Source organism: Rhamphochromis sp. 'chilingali', assembly GCF_963969265.1.
Source record: "Rhamphochromis sp. 'chilingali' genome assembly, chromosome: 2".
Lineage (NCBI taxonomy): Eukaryota > Metazoa > Chordata > Actinopteri > Cichliformes > Cichlidae > Rhamphochromis > Rhamphochromis sp. 'chilingali'.
The window spans coordinates 34,146,158-34,166,387 of NC_137930.1; the positions used below are offsets into that span (position 1 = coordinate 34,146,158).

General features: G+C 38.1%; 2 protein-coding genes across 7 annotated transcripts; one reads left to right on the forward strand and one right to left on the reverse strand.

The window, feature by feature from the left end:
* Positions 1–6,397: 6,397 nt before the first annotated feature.
* gfi1b (growth factor independent 1B transcription repressor) lies at positions 6,398–11,442 on the forward strand. Its single transcript, XM_080875246.1, has 7 exons — positions 6,398–6,568; positions 6,767–6,867; positions 7,176–7,355; positions 8,962–9,176; positions 9,328–9,465; positions 9,861–10,026; positions 10,855–11,442. The coding sequence occupies exons 2-7, from the start codon at positions 6,774–6,776 to the stop codon at positions 11,031–11,033; spliced, it is 972 nt and encodes a 323-aa protein (XP_080731372.1). The 5' UTR covers positions 6,398–6,568; positions 6,767–6,773; the 3' UTR covers positions 11,034–11,442.
* Positions 11,443–15,039: 3,597 nt separating this feature from the next.
* Positions 15,040–18,482, reverse strand: LOC308393016 (uncharacterized protein). 6 transcript variants are annotated; one of them, XR_013970897.1, is made up of 4 exons: positions 18,275–18,482; positions 16,716–16,766; positions 16,360–16,455; positions 15,040–15,816 (listed from the first exon to the last, which is right to left on the reverse strand). XR_013970897.1 is itself a non-coding variant. In XM_080876450.1 (4 exons), exons 1-4 carry the CDS (start codon positions 17,937–17,939, stop codon positions 15,499–15,501), a joined length of 480 nt encoding a protein of 159 aa, XP_080732576.1. In that variant the 5' UTR covers positions 17,940–18,248; the 3' UTR covers positions 15,040–15,498. The 6 variants fall into 6 exon arrangements, 1 of the variants encoding a protein (XP_080732576.1); XR_013970898.1 differs by having other exon boundaries at positions 16,712–16,766; positions 18,275–18,458; XR_013970899.1 differs by lacking the exon at positions 18,275–18,482 and adding an exon at positions 17,938–18,255.
* Positions 18,483–20,230: the final 1,748 nt, after the last annotated feature.

Consider the following 20,230-nt stretch of genomic DNA (forward strand, 5'->3'; position numbering starts at 1 on the left):
TGCCAAATTGCAAGACACTTAGCTGTATCTCTAATTAAACCTCTGTAACATTGTTCTGCTTCACTTCAGCACCATCAGGTAATGTTCATATGTTGATTCACGGGTTTGTTTGTGTTTTTCGTTTTTGTTCCATTGCAGAATATTTTTAGGGCTATCTACTATAAAAAGCCAGGCCGGGAAAATCTCCTTCATGTTTTTCTGTGTTTTATCCTCAGTTACTTTAACACAAAAGCATCTGCTGTGGTGCTTACACCTCTGATGAAGTCTCACAAGTGTCAGAACTGATAAATGAGCAGAATTATAATATTTCTGTCTGACTGAGTCAAACTTGAATCAAATATCTATCTATCTCTCTATCTCTCTATCTCTCTATCTATCTATCTATCTATCTATCTATCTATCTATCTATCTATCTATCTATCTATATAGATATATCTAGATATATCTATCTATCTATCTATTTCTCTCTCTCTCTCTCTCTCTCTATATATATAAAAACACCCAGCACGCCCCTGCGGGCGGTTTATCCTTCAAGCTCGGGTCCTCTACCAGAGGCCTGGGAGCTTGAGGGTCCTGCGCAGTATCTTAGCTGTTCCCAGGACTGCGCTCTTCTGGACAGAGATCTCCGATGTTGTTCCCGGGATCTGCTGGAGCCACTCGCCTATCTTGGGAGTCACCGCACCTAGTGCTCCGATTACCACGGGGACCACCGTTACCTTCACCCTCCACATCCTCTCGAGCTCTTCTCTGAGCCCTTGGTATTTCTCCAGCTTCTCGTGTTCCTTCTTCCTGATATTGCTGTCATTCGGAACCGCTACATCGATCACTACGGCCGTCTTCTTCTGTTTGTCTACCACCACTATGTCCGGTTGGTTAGCCACCACCATTTTGTCCGTCTGTATCTGGAAGTCCCACAGGATCTTAGCTCGGTCATTCTCCACCACCCTTGGGGGCATCTCCCATTTTGACCTCGGGACTTCCAGGTTATACTCGGCACAGATGTTCCTGTACACTATGCCGGCCACTTGGTTATGGCGTTCCATGTATGCCTTGCCTGCTAGCATCTTGCACCCTGCTGTTATGTGCTGGATTGTCTCTGGGGCATCTTTACACAGCCTGCACCTGGGGTCTTGCCTGGTGTGATAGACCCCAGCCTCTATGGATCTTGTGCTCAGAGCTTGTTCTTGTGCTGCCATGATTAGTGCCTCTGTGCTGTCTTTCAGTCCAGCTTTGTCCAGCCACTGGTAGGATTTCTGGATATCAGCCACCTCCTCTATCTGCCGGTGGTACATACCGTGCAGGGCTCTGTCCTTCCATGATGGTTCCTCGTCTCCCTCCTCTTTCTTGGGTTTCTGCTGCCTGAGGTATTCACTGAGCACTCGGTCAGTTGGGGCCATCTTATATATATATATATGTATATATATATATATATATGTATGTATATGTATGTATATATGTATATATGTATGTACATATGTATATGTATGTATATGTATGTATATATGTATATGTATATATATGTATATATATGTATGGAGGGATGGATAGATGTGTTACAATGTACATGGTATGAAGGTATGTTATGAATATACTATAAGTATGTACAGGCTCTAACTGTAGTGAGTGTGCAAGCTATGTACAGGCTATGAACAAGTATACGTATGGTTATAAATATGAAAAGCTATAGCAGATTATAAATATATAATTGCGAGTATTAATAAACAGTGTAGAACTATAAATATTGTCTTGTACAGTATAATTGATTGTCTATACAGCATTTACAGTAGTGCAGTTGAGATCAGTGAGATATATGGATAAATTATACAGTAGTTATATAAAGTGCCAGTAGTTGTAGGTGGTGGTTCAGTCCATGTTATTATTGTGTGTATGAGGGTACAGTAGGCCATTTGTTTGTTTTTGTCCATTGTGTGTATGTTCAGTTATAAAAGAATAATACATAAAGAATCCACACTATCTGTCTCACATATTGTAACAGGTTAACTCATTCATAGTCATTTTTACATGACAGCAAATGAAATGTCACTGCTGGAATGACATGACTGAGTAGACTAAAACTACCCAGTCAGGGCATGATGGTTAATGTTTATTACCATCACTGTATAAATCTTTGCATTTCTTCATTTCTTCATTATTTATTAATCTGTCCTGTGACTGGGAGTGATGTAGTGCAGAAGGTGATCGGATGTTTGTATCTATAGTATGCAGTGTGTACAACACCAGTTCCAAAAAAGCTGTGATGCTATGTAAATGTGAATAAACAGAATGCAAATCTCATACACCCATATTTTATTTATATCAGAACACTGAAATCATATTAAATGTTATTTCATGAAAATATATTTTAATGTTTTGAACTTTATGGCAGCAATATCTTTCAAAAAGAAGTTGGGACAGGGCAACAAAAGGCCAGAAAAAAAAGAGATCTGGCAGCAGATCTGAGACTTGACTGGATACAAACTTTCTCAGAAGTAAAGATGGACAGACATTCACCAAAACAAAAAACAAAAAAAACACATCTACAAATTGTGGAACAGCTGGGAAGACTTTGACTATCTACAGCACAGCATATAAGACACCGTAAATAATAAAGAATAAGAAAATCTGGAGAAATCTCTTGGACATGCTTGGCATCAGCCAGATTTAAAATACAGTAGTTAGTCTGGAAATGAATCAACAGTGAAAGGTACAGAAATGTTTTAGAGCAAAAAATGTTGCTAGAACAGCAATTTTGTAGGGAAGGACCTGTATATTTAAACAAGATAATATTAAAGCACATACTGCATCTATTCTAACGGCACAGAATTCATAGCAGCAGAGTCTGGGTGCTGAACTGGCCTGCCAGCACTGCAGACCACTGATTGAAAATATTTGCATTGCTGAGCAGATAGGTTTCTAGAATCTAGAAGATGTGTATGAATTGGTCTCCTCAGTTCTCAGATGTTAACGGACTGTTTTTAGATGAAGAGGGGATGCTTCACAGTGGTAAACATGCCGCTGTCCTAACTTTTTTGAGAGGTGTTGATGCCATCAATTGCAAAAATAAATTTTTCTTTAAAACATTTATACATTTTCTATGTTCTGTTGTGAATAAAATGCAGGTTTGTGAGATTTTCATACTTCTATTATTATTGTTATTATTATTATTGAGTTTGTTTTGTACAATGAAGTCTACTCCAAATGTTTTACTGATGTATTAAATTTAATAAAATGATATAACAACACACACAATACACACAACAAAACGTAATCAGAAAAACTTACACATTCAAAAATAGATGTTCAATTTAATCTGTTTAACATCTGAATTACAGTTTTTCTCGATTGGTTTGGCTCATTTCTTGAAACCGAGATGACATTCTCAAAATAACATGGACAAATCTCCAAACCACCTTGCAATTGTTCACAACAGAATGTCATTTTTTATTGGTTTTATCAAATTGCAAATACTTTAGCACATGTCTCAAGTGACTCTGTGCTTCTTTTCAAATGATTATGTACAAGTAGCTACAGTTAGCACAATGAGCCCACATTTAGCACATTTTCCAAATTAATAGATCTTGACGATCTAAACTGATTAGTTGATTTTTCAGTGAAATGATTACTCACTCCAAAACATATCAGCATGGTTTCATTGTGTAAGTCATCATATGCACAATTGTCTGTTCAACTGTCAAAATTAGTCAAAGATATAATACCATGGAAGAATATCTTGGAACATTTGATAAAGTTATGACAGTACTTGACAATCAATCAGGTGAAATTAGAACTAACGAAGGAGCAGTTTCCCACATCTCAGATGACCAATCAAACAGGTTGTTTAGATACCTGACAGGTGTTGTCTATGATTATGGCTGCTGCCAAATGTATATAGACAGAGCTTGGCCCGGGGCCAGTTTCATTTGCAGTGTGAACATGGAAGCACCTCGCCAAGTACAACAGCAACTTCCTGCTCGAGGAAGAGGAGGAAGAAGAAGAGGAAGAGGAGGAGTGAGAATGCGTGGAGGAATAGGGGGAAGAGGCCGAGGAGCATGGAGGCACCATGATGTCCCAGATGAAATCCGGGCCACCCTTATTGACCACGTTATAAACCATCGCCTCACAATGGCAGAGGCAGGTCGCCGAGTGCAGCCTAATGTGCCTCGGTCTACAGTCTCCTCCATCATCCAAACCTTTCGCAGGGCAAACAGGTACAGAACTATGCTATTGAACTATTCAGTGTTGGTGTGTGTGTAGGCCTAGAGTACTGTAATATCTTCATGTGATGTCATATGATACTATAACAATGACAAAGAAAACAAATGGAGAAAATACTGTGAATAGTATTCCAGTCACTGTGCAGTGCATCACACTTTTAGTACCATAAAAACAGCAGTACAATTACATTGGTAACTCATTTCATAACAAATTTACAGTGTTGACCTTTGACTTGTATGTCTAGGATTGGACGACAGCCTCAAGTGGGTGGCAGAAGAAAACTTCTAAATGAACAACAAGAACGAGAAATATGCAACATGGTCATTGCAAATAATGCCATCACACTGAGACAGATTCGTAATGCAATCCTGCTAGACAATGTAATGTTCCAAAATATAAACTCTATCAGCATCTCCACAATAGACCGGGTATTGAAGAAACATCAGATGACCATGAAACAGATTTACAGGGTACCATTTGAGAGAAACTCTGACAGAGAGCAGTGCGTCGATGGCCAGGGGGATGAGGATGGTGGCCAGGAAAGAGAGGGTGACAATGGCGACCACTGAAAATATTACTGTACTATAGTTCTGAAACTTTATGTACAGTATGGTAGGCTAGGGTTATTTGTGGGGGGGTTTTTGTTTTTTGTTTGTGTTTATAACTGTTCACATTTACAGAATCCTGTATATATGTTTTCTTTTCACAGTATGTTCTCTAATGTTAACATTTCTTTGTACGAATGACAATGTTTACAGTTTCCTTGAGTATGAGTGGTTTATTGGAGGCTGATTTTATTGTAAAATCTTTTAGTTTTATTCATAGTGGTATTCTGTTGCTAGACCTGTGCCTCAGTGACAAAACGTCTAAGCATTTTGACTTGCAGTGCTTAAACAATGCCAAAGGTATAATGCATTTTGGGGGCATTGACTATTTATATGGGAAGGATATTTAGTTTTGACACATGGATAAACTCTTTTGGGAGAGATATGAGCTTTTGCAGGGGATCCATGGTGTTGTGCTAAACCATCCAGGTTATTTTGACAAAAACACTAAATGAATGCACATGGGCCAAGGCACTTGAGAAGGATCTGTGCTATTTTGACTGTACTGACCTTTTATATGGAAAAGGAATCTGCTTTTGAAGCATGGACGAAGAGTTTGGGGACAGATATTTGATTTTGCTAGTGAGCTATAATGTTGGGCAGAACTGTAAGACTGTTTGGCCAAATGACCTTATGGTTTTGAGAGTGTCATCTCGGTTTCAAGAAATGAGCCAAGCCAATCGAGAAAAACTGTAACATCCGAATAAAAATATATGATCCTCATTGAAAATGCACACGTTATCCACAAGATGGCGCGCTCGCATTTCTCGCCCTTCTCCACAAAACGTTTTCTCCCTCCTTCCTTTAATCTGACGACAGTTATGCGATTTAATAAGCTGATATTTTCATTTCAACCAGAAAAGCCCAGACCTCTCACATTATAGGTCTCCTGTCATTCGGACCTCCTCTTGTGTGAATCTAAAACAGACTGCCGGGAAATCTGTCATACACGAATAAAGACAAGCTTCGATAAAAGTACACAAAAAGAGTCAACACGGTTAATCTCCGGACTGGTTTGGTGTGTGTATCTTTGGAGGTCCTACAATCTCATAGGATCTTTTAGCCGTTTAAATCTTGCACGCAATCATACATCTTTACTGCAATTAAATCCTGTAAATCAAACACGGAGCGATGAAAATATTTATTTATTAAATTAATTCGTTTTGTAATTTCAAATTCCAGTTTATATTTATTATTTTAAGCTTTTTTTTATTTAGCTGAATTTGGTTTTGCTTTGCTGGTGACGGTCGAAGTCTAAAAGCCTTTTTTAAAAAAGAAACAAATAATAATTCGCCGAGCATATCACTATATTGGTCTTTTGCCTGTAAACCTACTGCACATATATTTTACCTTTAGTTCCGGCATTTTTTTGTTGTTTTTGGTCCTGTGAGTACTGTGTGCTTTGTATAACTGTTCCTAAGGCCCTGTGTTTTTCTAAGCAAATTTCCACCTGCCGTTTGGCCTTTTCATTGGCTAAAACCACAGTCAGATTCCGCTGCAAGATTGAAAATCAGGGAGGGGGGATGAGCGGGAGGTATAAACCTGATAGGTTTACACTGCTTTTCAAAGACTTTTGGAATCGACGCATCTCTCCTCTGAAACTTGTTTTTCTTCCAGGAAAAAAGGAAATATTAACTGGGTTATTTTTCTCCCCGTTTGCGTTTGTTTTCGTCTCTAGAAGCTGCGAGGAGCTACAAAATCAGCAGGAGGACTTTTTCTTTTTTCCTAATCTTCGCGGATTTTTAACGGTATGAAATAATTAGACGCACTGAAATCATTTCATGTGAAGCTTTGAGATCATTAAAATTCAAATAAGAGGAGAATTTCCGGGAGTTTAAGTGTATTTATTTATTGTTATACTCTTGACGTTGACGTAAAAGCCTACGTAAAAGCATCACCTTTTTAAAAAAGAAATTATTTTTAATTATTATACTTTTCCGGTCTAGGATCACCATGCCTCTGTCGTTTATGGTAAGAAGCAAAAAGTTCACTTCCTACAGGCAAAAAAATTTCGATGAAGATGACTCGGAGGCCTCCGCAACATCTGGTAAGTCTTTAAAAAAAGAAGTGAGTTGATCTGAATAGGTGAAGAACGGGGCCCTATTAAAATAATTAAATGAAATTACTGCTGCGGGATGTAACTGCTTTTTATCGCAACCCCAAATCTCCTTGCCGTCTTAAACAAATTTTTATTTGTTTTGCAAATTTAAAATTTAAAATTTAAAAAAAAAAACTTCTGATGTTATTTGTTGCTTTTTCTTATTAAAGAAAATACCTAATTGAACAAAAGAAGATATTAATTTAGATTTACTTTCTCTCTAATCAACCGAACTTCACTTTGTTTTGGATTTGCAGAAATCCCAGCAGCCGTTCAGACCACAGACATTTCAGACAGGCCTAAGTCAGAGGGGCAATCTTCCCCTGAAGCCCCCCGCTTACTTACTAAGGAGGAACCGGAGCTTGAATGTCCCTTACCGCTTCACCCAGAGCCAAGCAGACCTCTCATGACTCAGACACAGCCGTACTACCTGCCAGGTAAGTTTAAAAACTTGCCATCTGGAAGTCAAAAGACTAGGCTGGAATAGAGACTGCATATCAGAGGTGGAAGTAGACGTGGCCCATTAGTTTTGGAAAGCATTTTAAAGCTTCAAAGTTGGCATTTTGACCACAGTTTTATATATTTATTTCTTTATTAAAGATTTGCATATTCGGGTTGAAAAAGGGTTAAAGGTTATTCCCTTAGACTGAGTAGCTAACTAACAAAACACTAATTTCACTCACAAAACCTGAAGTAGAAACTCTTTGGTCTGTACCACATGGTTATCAATCAGATTATTAATCAGACTGCTGTAACTGAAGAGTGTAACTGCTATTCATAAGCTGGACCTAGTTTTTGTATTATTTTGACTCTGACATAATATTTTGTTTGATGTGTTTTGAGGTAATTTGATTTTTATTTTGTAACATTGTAATGGTGTGCAGTCTTGGCCAAGTCTACTCTGAAAAAGATTTACTCTTAAGGGATAAATAAAAGTGTTTTTTTTTTAAAAAAAAAAAAAAAGAAAATTGTTCCATTAATGAGCATGAAAAAGCACTAACATCACAAAAGCTGTCTGTGTGTCAGGACAGCAGTCCAGTTAACCCCAGTATATAGGTGAATGCACTGTAAAAATATTCAGCTCCATTGTCAGCATAAAGTTTTAATATCAGTTGTTAAACATGTTTTTCATGCTAGGAGGTATCCAGCACTTCCACCTTGGCTTTGTTTTTCATGTGTAGAAGTTTCTGTTTGCACTGGCATTCCACTCAATTTTGCATTACATCTTAACACACTGTTTGCTGCTACAACTACACATGTTTCTTTTCCAAATATTTATTTATAAGTGACTTATGTATGTATATATATGTATATATTGTACTATTCTTAGTTAGCGTATTGTCTGTCTTGTCTTAATGTTGGTTTAAAATGGAGCACTGTAACAAAAAATAATTTCCCCCAGGGATCAATAAAGTATTCTGATTCTGATTCTGATTGATTCTGATCCAAATAAGAAACAGATATGTACACCTTTAATGTACAGGATCCTTTTTGTTTTCAAGAAAAATACTATAAGGAAAAACAGTAATATTTCATGCTTTCATGCTGAAATAGAATTATAGCCTTATGTTTACATCTACGAGATTGAGAAAAAAATGACATGGGTGTGATTTAACAGATATAAAGCAATATATTTTTAGGCTGGATTGGCCCTTTCATGTCTTACAGTGGTTTGCTTCACTGCCAACTATTTTCTAATTAGTTGAATTTTAGGTTAGCTGAAGCTTTTTAACTTCTGCTACCTAAAAGAATCCAACATATGTGTACTGTTGTTACGTGGCAGCCATGTCATCTGATGCATGCTTTTAGAGACTATTGGTCTATTCACAGTTAAAATCATTAGAACTCGCTGAATTTCAAACAATTTTCAAGCCTTTTTAAACTATTTCCAATGAACCCCAGCTCAGTCTTCATAAACCTTGTACCATCACACTGAAAAAATTGTGCTACTAGAAAAACACCCCTGATGCAAACTTTTTAAAAAGGCATCTATAACAAAGATAAGATATGCTTTTTTTTGTCTCTTATGTGTGCGCCCTTTAGAGCCTCACTTGGCTGACTTCCAACCTTATGCCTGGGAGACATTGTCTCCTTCCTACAAGCTCCGTCAGATGAGTTTCAGCCCCACAGTGCTGCAGCATGCCAGTAACCTGTACAGCACCAACATCAACCGTAGTCCTCAGCCTCAGCAGCCTCTAGACTGCAGCACTCACTACTCGCCTTCTTCGAACACCTATCACTGTATCACCTGTGACAAGGTAGGTACCGCAGCTTAGGCCAAGATCAAAGGCTTAAAACTGGTTGTGCAGCTCGCGAAGCTGTTATGTCAGGTGCAGACATATTTCACGGCTTTCACTTTGTCACTTTGACTCCACTGACGAGTGCAATTATGGGCAAACTGTGTTCTAGGTATTTTCAACTTCCCATGGACTGGAGGTTCATGTCAGAAGGTCTCACAGTGGAATGAGGCCGTTTGGCTGCAGCATCTGCAGAAAAACATTTGGTCATGCTGTCAGCCTGGAGCAGCACATGAACGTCCACTCTCAGGTATACTGACGAAGCAGGAATTATTTCAGTGTTTAAAGAGTTTAGGGACCTGAATATGCAGAGGACAACACATCTTGGCCTTTAAATCTTTAGTGTGGATTAGGCTTCAGTTTTTTACTCTACTTGTCTGATATGCTGACAGCTTTCAAGATTCATGCTTACATTTAGTGAACACAACTATAGTTCCTATTCGTAAAATGCTCTTGATCATTTAAAGTAGAAACAATGAAGGAAATGTGAACATATACATTTCCTTTATTACAATTTTCCCCATCAAAAGATCCCAAAAATCTACTAAAATTATTGGAATGAACTTTTAAAGACAAATTTTTTTCTGACATTTATTCACTAACTGATTATTGTGCCTCACTTTTTTTGTCTTTGTCCTTGATCAGGAAAAAAGTTTCGAGTGCAAGATGTGCGGCAAATCCTTCAAGCGTTCATCCACGCTCTCGACACACCTGCTTATCCACTCCGACACCAGGCCTTACCCCTGCCAGTACTGTGGCAAGAGATTTCATCAGAAATCTGATATGAAAAAGCACACCTACATACACACTGGTAAATGTCTTAACATTCTCACAGTTTGTGACCATCAGTGTGACCCTGCATATGATCCATCTTCAGCAATCACCTGCTTTCCAGGTCAAGCATGTAGGGACTATTTCTAGGAGTAATATAACTGCTGATAAATCAGAAAAAAGAAGCTTAAACAAATATCCTGTTGATTTGCATATCTGGGTTTCCTCTTCACAGAGCTCTGTAAAAGGAACTTTAGTTTATATTTGTTGCCAGTATGTCTCTGACAAATCTGAACAATGGCCTGATTCTTCTCTCATGGTTTTAATGAAAAACGTTATCTGTATGACGAAAACGCTTGGCACCATTTTTGGTAATGTTGGAAAACCTGATTTTACCAAAGCGGTGAAAAGAAAACTATAACAGTTTTATACAAATCACTTGAAAATTGTCCAAGTTTTGATTGTGCAGATCAGGGGTGTCAAGCTTAAGGCCCAGGGGCCAGAGTTGGCCTGGCAAAGACTCCAGTCTGGCCCACTTGACAGGTTTGGGAAATATGTATAAGGGCATACATTTTGGATTTGGGGAGTTGTGGGGAGTGAGCTACTTAATTGTACTGACAGATTTCCTTCATTCACTCCAGCAGTATTTCTTTCTCATGTAGAAAAACTGAGATGCATTGTGGACATTGTGCTTCTTTTTCTCCTGTAAAATGCTGTTTAAACTGACAGAAAGGGGAGTTTCACTGGTCCAATCCACATAAGACGAAAGCTGGCTGTATGTGGCCCATGATGTAAAATGAGTTTGATATCCCTGGTGTAGATTTCTTACGGCATGTGTTCTTCTGTGTGTTTCATTTTCTTTTTGTAGGTGAAAAACCTCACAAATGCCAAGTTTGTGGCAAAGCTTTCAGCCAAAGCTCCAACCTGATCACACACAGCCGGAAACACACAGGATTTAAGCCCTTCGGGTGTGACATTTGTTCAAAGGGCTTCCAACGCAAGGTTGATCTGCGCAGGCACCACGAGAGCCAGCATGGCATAAACTGAAGAGGAAGTGTTTTCTTTCTTGTTGTTGTTGTTGTTTTTTAACCTGTGTGATAAATAATATTTAACAATATGCTGACACTGGGGGAAGCTGTAGCTCAACTGGTAGAGCATTTTCTTAACATATCACAAGGTTGAGGGCTCAGCCTTTGACCCCTTCGAATGCTGAGGTGTCCTTGGGGAAGATCCTCTTGGCCTACAAACATCTTGCACGGCAGCTGTGTGTGACTGTGAATGGGCACATGAGAAACACATTATGAAGTGCTCAGTAGAACCCAGTTAAGGTTAAAAGGCACTATGTAAGTTACATTGAAAGAAATCTTTCAAGATATGAATGAATGTTTATTCTGATGCACTTTTCATTGTGTTGTTGCAGTGTTACAATGTTCCATTGCTTAGAGTCCAATAAATATTGAAGCAATCTCAAATGTCTGTGGTTGTTGTTTTTGAATGAGGCAAAATATAATACTTGGTCCTTTGTCACCCCACAGTAAAATACACACATAGTGTGATGAACATTGTAACATACTTTCCCTTCCTGACTGGTTTATTCTGCTTTTCATAGTTAGAAACACATACAGGATGAAACTGTGACTCAGGCCCCAGGTGGAAATCTCTCGCAAGACTAGATATAGTGTGTAGTGGAGTTATCCTGCATTCAAATAACACCCAGAACATTATGCAAATCCAAGCGCAGGGAGCCATTCGTTCCAGAGAGTCGACTAGAAAGCAGCTAAAGGAAAGTTAGAAGCAAATACATCGTCCAGTTTTTATGTTCAAGAGCAAAAAGGAGCTCTGTAATCTCAGTAAAAATCAGAATAACACAAACCGTCTGCCCCGCCATACTGTATGTTTTCCCTACACACCTTTAAATGGCCTTTGCAGTGCATTCAGCCTAATGGGATACAGGGATTAATAAAAGGTTGTTGAAAAGGTACCGATTACTTACTCAGCTCTAACCACACCCAGGCAGCCTGTTGGATTTACTTCAACAAACAAATGGCGATTCTAACGAAGACACACCGCCCTCCCCAAACACCAAACCTGTTAGGTTTAAGCTGCTAAATGCAAATCAGATCTTCACCTGCTCTGTTTAAATCTGACAAGAACTTAAAGAAGCACTGTGAACATTTAAAGTGAACCCAAAGTTGAAGCTCCCACCCACCACCACCTTCCCTGCCATGCTGTGATGTAAATATGATGATATCAGTTTTTCAGGTAAGTGGATCGTTACTGGTATATTAGAACGAATAGTTTCTGTTGTTCAATGCATGCATCTATATCCACAATGCATGGGCCTAAAAGACTGTGAAAAAATGAACAGCTGGCACGCTACAAGACTCCAGTCTTACAGTTTTTCCACTATGCAAAACTGCAACAATTCACATCTGTTCTCCAATTTTCATTGATATTAAAAATGTTGCGCATTACATATTTTGTTATTGTATGTACGTCTGAGTTTACCAACCTCAGTGGCCCACATACAGCAACTCTCCACCGTACAGTTAAAGAACTAGATGGCTTGTAGATAAATAGATGTACAAAAAGTATAAAAACGTACATTATAAATTCAAGAGCAAGTGTGTATTCAGTTGTGTTAGTGGTGCAGAAATCAGTGTTTGTGAAGGGACGAGTAGAAACATGAGGGCTTACTGTCAGGCAAACAAATCTGAGGTCTCTATGCAAAATTTGTTGATATTACAGTAGGGTCTGTTGTTAGCCTCTGCAACAGTTAGACTTACTGGTTCTGCAGCTTGTGGGTGTGAGGAGACTGAGCAAATCAAAATCCTGCCCAGGTAAACCAACAGAAAGGGAAGGAGAGGATCATCTTGGGTGGAACCGAGCAAACAGGACATGGGTCCTGAAAGAGGAGGGGTGGTGCTGCCTGGGGAAGCCTGGGGGAAAACCAGAGAACATGAAGGTAGCATGCATGCCTGCATGTGTCTGCAACAATCCCACATGAAAGCAGAGGCATACAAAACCTTAATTAAGGGGAGTAATTTTGATTTTCTAACACAATTGCCAGACATAGCAGCTGTGTTAAAGTTGTGTGTGACCAAAGTGGGAGCCACAGTTAATTTGTATATCTTGTTGCCTGAGGTGCTGTATCCTCAAAGTTGTAAATCTACTAAACAGGAAACAGTCAGAAATACTCTCCCAAAACAACATTTTTTAGAAACTGTATGTAAAGATATGCAAAATCCCTGCACGTTTGCATGGAGTGCAGGGCAGTGAAATATTTTGAGTGTACTTGTTTGATGTGTCTCAGATGTCTGTAAAATGGCTTCAAGTTTCTGTCTGACCGGTGGTGTCAAATGTCAGAATCATACACCAGAAACAGTCTCAGCACTGGCAGCCAGAGTTATCTGCCAAATCTGATCCATCCAGCAAATAACCAAACCAACAAATTTAAAAAAAAAAATCAAGACTAAAACATAAGCTCTTTGTGTTATGAACAACACACCCTAATCCACACGCAGGTACTGAGTGTGTCTCTATCTCACAGACACAAGCAACAGGCGAGGTGATAGAGCACAGCGCTGAATTTGTCTTGCAAATTTGATCTATGCAAATGAGTCTCAGCCAGTACACTGGAAACTCTGCAGGATGAAGGCCTGAGGCATCAATGACATATTCATGGAAGACAGAGTGGGAGTTCCCCTAGTGGTGTGTCTTTCCCTGTAAGATCAAAGGAACGTCACAGGTCTCTCAGTCATTACTGTTGTAATATACCAGTAACCAAACAAAACTTGTGCCACAAGACACATCTCCAGCTTGCTCTGGCTGTGACAGTTGATCCCAGAAACAAGGGATAGACTTTTTTCCTTTTTTTCTTTTTCTTTTTTAAGCTTTATGGCTGACGGATGTCCCTGTTCCTCTTTTTATTTGACATTCCTGGTGATTGACAGATTTAGGATTGAAATGACTTGTCTCACAGATTTAGTGTAACAACTTAATATTTAAGAAGATAGCTTTCCTGCCTTTTTAGCTCGTTGTTCTTCATAAGATCATGCCGAAAATACCCTGAACAAGAGTGGTTTTATTAGTTTCAGTTTAATGACACCAGATCTCTCACCATCATGACTGTACTATTCAATTATGCCTGTTAAGGTTGTGTCTACTACAGGACATAACGTGTGACAGCCAATGTGGTGTAAAGCATTAAAATATAATAACCATGAATGTATTACTATGCACTCAAAATTTTGGTATAAACACTTCTTTTAGGTGGATTTTTGGACCGGTTCATAAATAACTCGGAGGTGTAAAATATATATAGCCTGCAAGTGCTAAAATACAAGCCATAAAATATATTTAAAAAAACACAAGGAAGCTAGACGTTTGTTGTCTCTGTGGAGTCAGGCTTGTGTGACATGCCAACGATCCATCATCGGCAAACAGAAAAAACCAAATACAAAACAAACTGTCAGCAGATTTCCTCTGTAAGACTGGACTGGGGGCAGATGCCTCCACCGATCACAACCACTGCTGTCACACAACTTCGGGGTGTGATGCTATTTGATTGCCAGTGGCACAGTGTTGTGGTCCTGCCTTCCTCTACACTGTAAAACCTAATAAGTTCACAGAACTCAAAAATTGTTGTGTAACAGATTACACAACAATTTTTTAGTGATGTTTTTAAAAGTTTTAAGTTTAACTAAAATAAAAATTATAGTTGCAGTTGCCTTAAATTACCTCAATGTTAACTCATAAATGTTGATATTCCTCAACTTATAATTAGGGAGTAATAAACTCAAAATGTTCAATTTTTTCAACTTAATTAAGGTGGGAAATACACTCAAAATATTTTACATATTGCAACTCATACGATGTGGGAAATAAACTCAAACTTTTTCATATTTTCTAACTTATAATATGGGAAATAACACTTAAAATCTTCAATATTTTTTAAAATACTGTGGGAAATACACTTACAAATAATTCTAAACTGTTTACCCAGTAAATTATAATCAGCTAAAAGTGTTAGAAAACATGAAAGTAACAACACTAACAATTTAACAACTTTTTATTAAACACAATGTGCTTTTAAAAAGGCACAAACAACAGAGCTCACTCATAAAAAAGTGCTTCATAAATAAAACAAGAGAAAAAGACTCCAAGGGTCTCCATCTCAATTCTAAAATTCAATAACATTTTCAGTATTAACAGCAATTGCAGCTATTAGAACATTGATGCATTTAACACTTACTGTACCTTGACAGCTGCAGCTCACTTTCTTTTTTAAAAATACATAAAAAAAACAGTACTGGTTTCCACTGCTGTACTTATAGGGAACAAACATCAAGGCAGTGCATTTACGTATTAGGCAACAGAACATTAAACATGAATAGTGAACTGAACAGTCATTCATCTTAAATGTGAGGTAGAAGAGGCAAATGATTAGGAAAAAAACAAACAAAAAAGCTTCCTCAATACTCAGCTTAACAAGTAGTCCATTCTGAGTGATTCACTCATTGAACAAATCATTCTTCAGCATCAGTAGACGCCCTTTCAGTGGTTTGTTGTCCTCAAGGCACATCACAACCTTCTGGATAAATGTGAATGTAAGCTCAAGTTTCTTTGGGTATTGTAGGTCTAATGCATAGATGTACCCAAAGAGCAGGAGAAATGACTCAGCCAGATTTGTGGGACCATTCACAAGTATTTCATCCTCAACGACAATGCAGATGCTTTCGGGACTGAAGAGGGCCGAATCAGTAGTGTCATCCGTGACAACTGTCAGCAGAGCCACAGGAGTGTCAGTGAGGTCTGGACCATCTGCTGACTGCAAAACAAAAATAATACAAGAATGAGTTCAGCCCCACAAGGACACAAATCATGCTATTGATTAGAGGTGTGAATCTTCATAAGTCGCACGTTTCTTTTAGGATTATAATGTCAACGATTTAATTTGATATTGCGATACATCATGATGCATTACAATAATCTTAATTTGGGGTTGGTTTCAAAACATATGTGTAAATAAATGTTTTCAATAATAAATATATGCCAAGATATTTGTTTTTGTTATTTACCAAACATTTCTCTGACCACAACATGGCACCTCCAAAAAAATAGAACACTTGAATTTTAAAAAGGGAGATAGTTTTTATCTGCAGATTTTTTTTGTATAATAATCTTTCAACTATTTTCATGTTTTCTGGTTTATGCGTAACAATCTTCTTGCAATCTTATTCAACAATAGTTGATATATGGGAGAAAACAAGTCAGATGAGGACTGTGTTGAACATCCTTCCTGATATACACCCTGGTTCTCCTTGAGTTCTGAGCGATGTCATATGGTTGATGCTGAGGCCAGTACACTTACATCACAAGTCCTGAATAACGTGGAGGCATCTTCACGCAGGTACACAGGAAGTGCACGAAGGACGAGGGCCCGTCTTGTATTTACATCATGCTGTTCCTAGATGAACACACAATATCTATTAGAATAGTATTTACACAAATGCAGAGTAAAAACAAAGTGTTGGATAGCCATGTTCTGATTGTCATTGTTAAAGATCAGGGGTGTCCAAACTTTTTGTGTAACGGGCTAAACCTGTCAATCTAGAAGGGTAACCCAAAAAAAATCTAAAAATTTTGAATAATTCAAGGCAAAATTCTCTAGTTTCTTTGTATTTATTTTTTATTTAAATTGGGACACAAATTATAAAACTCACCCACTGACAACTGGTGAAATGTTGACTCTCTGTAGCGCTCTTTGCAGTCTGATATCTGTAAACAATATGTGCACAAAGACGACTTATTAATGTTCAAAAACATTTTTTGCACAGCACACACACACAAGTAGTCAGCTGATCTCATCTGATGCAGATCTGCTCCTTGATCAAGTGACATTTGTCCGGATTTTTGGCACGAGTGACGTCGAATCAGCACCGCAGCTGGATGGCCCGATTTACATACCCAGCGCAGCTGATACTCACTACAATAATTTACTAAGATTATATGCACTCCTGTTATTAAGTCCAGTTCAGTCTGTTAATGTTAACCGTTTCAAACTAATGTTGATAGGTGTGTTGCTAAGCTTAATAACTTAAATAACAAACTTGAAATTTACCCGTCCTATTTTCCCTTTTATTGTTTTTTCTCTGTGCTGTAAATCTTCTGTCTAAGAAGAAATCTGAGGCTGCTGTTCTGAAAATAAGCTACCAAAGCTTTTTCTGAATGAATCAATAAAGATCCATTTATGGAAAGCTGTGATGAAAGCAGTTTTGTCTTTAATTATATTCAACAATATAACATATTCGACCACTTTTAAGTGATTTTGTGATCTTTAATACACTTTAATACACTAAAGTTAAGGTTATTTACCTAATTTCTAGTAAGTAGCCCTCAGTGAAAAAAGTTTGGACACCCCAGCCTTACAGGTTAGGGAGTGTTTGTGATCCGCACAGTCTGCATCAATGATTCTTTCTTAGCCTGGGAGCAGAACGCGGCTCTTTATTTTCATTTCATTTCAATTTATCTAGCAAAGATCGATAGGGTCTGGCTTAAAGGTGTCAAGGAGGCGCCTCAGTCTGGCTGGTTGAGCCTTGTCGAATTAGCGCGAACAATTTAGCTGAACTTCGTTCGTAGCACCGAGTTCGACCAGTGTATAATGTTAGGCTGAATCAGGCGATGCATTTTTCCGCAAGCCTTGACTTGTAGAGCTCGCTTAGTGGAATACCCCTCTAAACTGTTAAAAGGATTTCGAGATTATCTCACAACCACACATTTGAGACTACGAAAAAATACAAACGTGTCTAATTACCATCATGATAACACACTCATGTTGTTTATTATTGTTCGCTTCATGCTAGCACACACACACAGCTCAACAGCGTAAACTACTGACTGTGTAACACGGACACTTATTGAAATAAGTATACTCACAATACGCACGTACATTACCGGCGAATACGACAACCAGTGGAAAGTTTTAGTAGAAAGTTCAAATGCATGGAGCTAGAACTGCCACCGTCAACTTCCCGGGCAAGAATACAATGCATTATGGGAAATGTTGTCCCCCACGGAAAACCGCCAAAACGTTACATCATTCTAATTTGAAATAACATTACGTATTTGTCACATTAGAAAACTTCTAAAATTACAATTACTTGGATTCGAATTCATTTATAACAAACATTCACTGTGCACAAAGTACGAATATATTTCCAGTAAAAAATAAAAAAGAATGTTTATCGAAATTAAATTTAAACAAAACAAAAACACGTTAGACTTACCAAATTTAGGGCAGTTGATGAAAAAAAATAAGGTGGTGGTCGTGGTGGGTTGAAGTTGGGGACTCTTAATCCACACGGGCTGGCCAAAACTTCCCCGTATCAAGGTAAATTCAAGATGGCTGACTAAGCTTTCCTGAGGGAGCGACAAGACTCCACCCACCAGAACGTCACTAATATATGCTTCTTAAACTTTTTGAGCGTTCCAAAAAATTTAGCTAAAAAATATTGAGCCCTATTCAATTAAAGCTGCATAAAAGCCAACAGAGCTCAATACTTTATAGTTTGCTCAACTACAAAACGACATTTGAGTGTTATGAGCTTATTAGTTATGAGCTAGAACAACTGTTAGGGATTACAGTGTAGATAAGTGCAGGGATGACGTGTACAAACGGACACACCTACAAAATGTTCCACAAGAGTCATGAGAAAAACAAAAAAACAGATTGGCATGTTTGAGGGAGCTTTTCGTCTTTTTTAGAGGCAGAAACAACATGTTGCATTCAAGTTGCATCCAGACTGTCAATAATTATTAGGAGAGCTTCAGCACTGCAATATTTTCGTTTAGTTTAGGAATTGTAACCTTTATTGGCTCTTCAGCTCCTTAACTGATCTTTTTAAGTACAGGCAGGTAATAAAATATTATTTTGATGTGGAAGATTCTTCCACTGTGTTGTCTTTCCACCATAATTAAAACAAAATTGTAAGCAATGATAAGTGTTAATACTTGCTGGGATGTCCTGGTTGGCCAGCAGTCTTGGATGTTAGCCATGTAGTTATATTTTATATTTATACTGTTTCCTGCCAAAACAAGGTTCTTTGTACAAAACAAGTCACATTGGTTAGTAATTAATCATGGCTTATTTTCCAGTAGGAGATCTTGAGATGATTTTAAAAGCAGATACAGCTTAATCTCCAAAGGTTGATTCTGTTCATCTGGACGTAACGTTTTCAGTGGGAGAAATGTTTCATCACTCATCCAAGTGACTTCTTCATGAGCAGATTCAACCTTTGGAGATTTATTTACCTGGATGATTGAGAATTCATCAAGACGATACAGCTTAATGTTATTTTAGTCTAATGCTGTGGGCCAGTCTGTTGGTCTTTCACGTCACAAATAAAAACAAAAATTTCAAACAAATAAATAAAAAAACATCTCTATATAAGGTGTTTAGCCGTGGCTGATAAGGGTCTTAAAGTCTCTTGAATCTATCTTCTTCAATAGTGATATTTTCCCACTTGTTGTTCTGATGATGGTCACTGAGAGCTCTTTAAAGTTTGGTGACCTCACCATGAGATCCTACAGGTTCAGGTTTTATCTCCAATTTTTCATCAGTCTCTAGGAATATTGCAGGCATAGTCCCCAGAGGATGAAGCCTGCTGTGGTACTGTAAGAAACACTAATGAATCACTACAGTAGGCTCCTGCACATATTCTAGATGATGAAGCACACTGGCCTTGCCTGAGTGCTGTGTTGAACTTACCAGTGACCATATTTTTGTTCTATGAATACATATACATATATACATCAAATGAAAGAGCAGAAAGTTTGAATTTTAACATAGTGATGATGTGAAAACACTGATTGCTGGAATATTTGATCATTGCCAGGAATAGTGTTACATTTTCAGCCACTAGGAGAGAGAATCTGTCTTTGTCTCAGGGCCCTCACAGACATTAAGCTTCCTGTTGTTAAATGTTAAATATTATCCCATGTTTTTAGAGCAAACCCTAATTCTAACTCTTTCTCCGTGCCTGAAATGGAAAACTAATATGTGAACGAGTTGTCACAATGGCCTCTTGTATAAAGCAAACACAGAGATTTGCATTATGCCCTGCACACAGATGGAGCTCACAGGCCTCTGTGAGTATGGGATCTTCCCTATTTATGCTATAAAACTCTGGGGAATATTGGGCAGTTCACCAGGGGGATTGAAAGTTTGATTTCACTGAAATGTG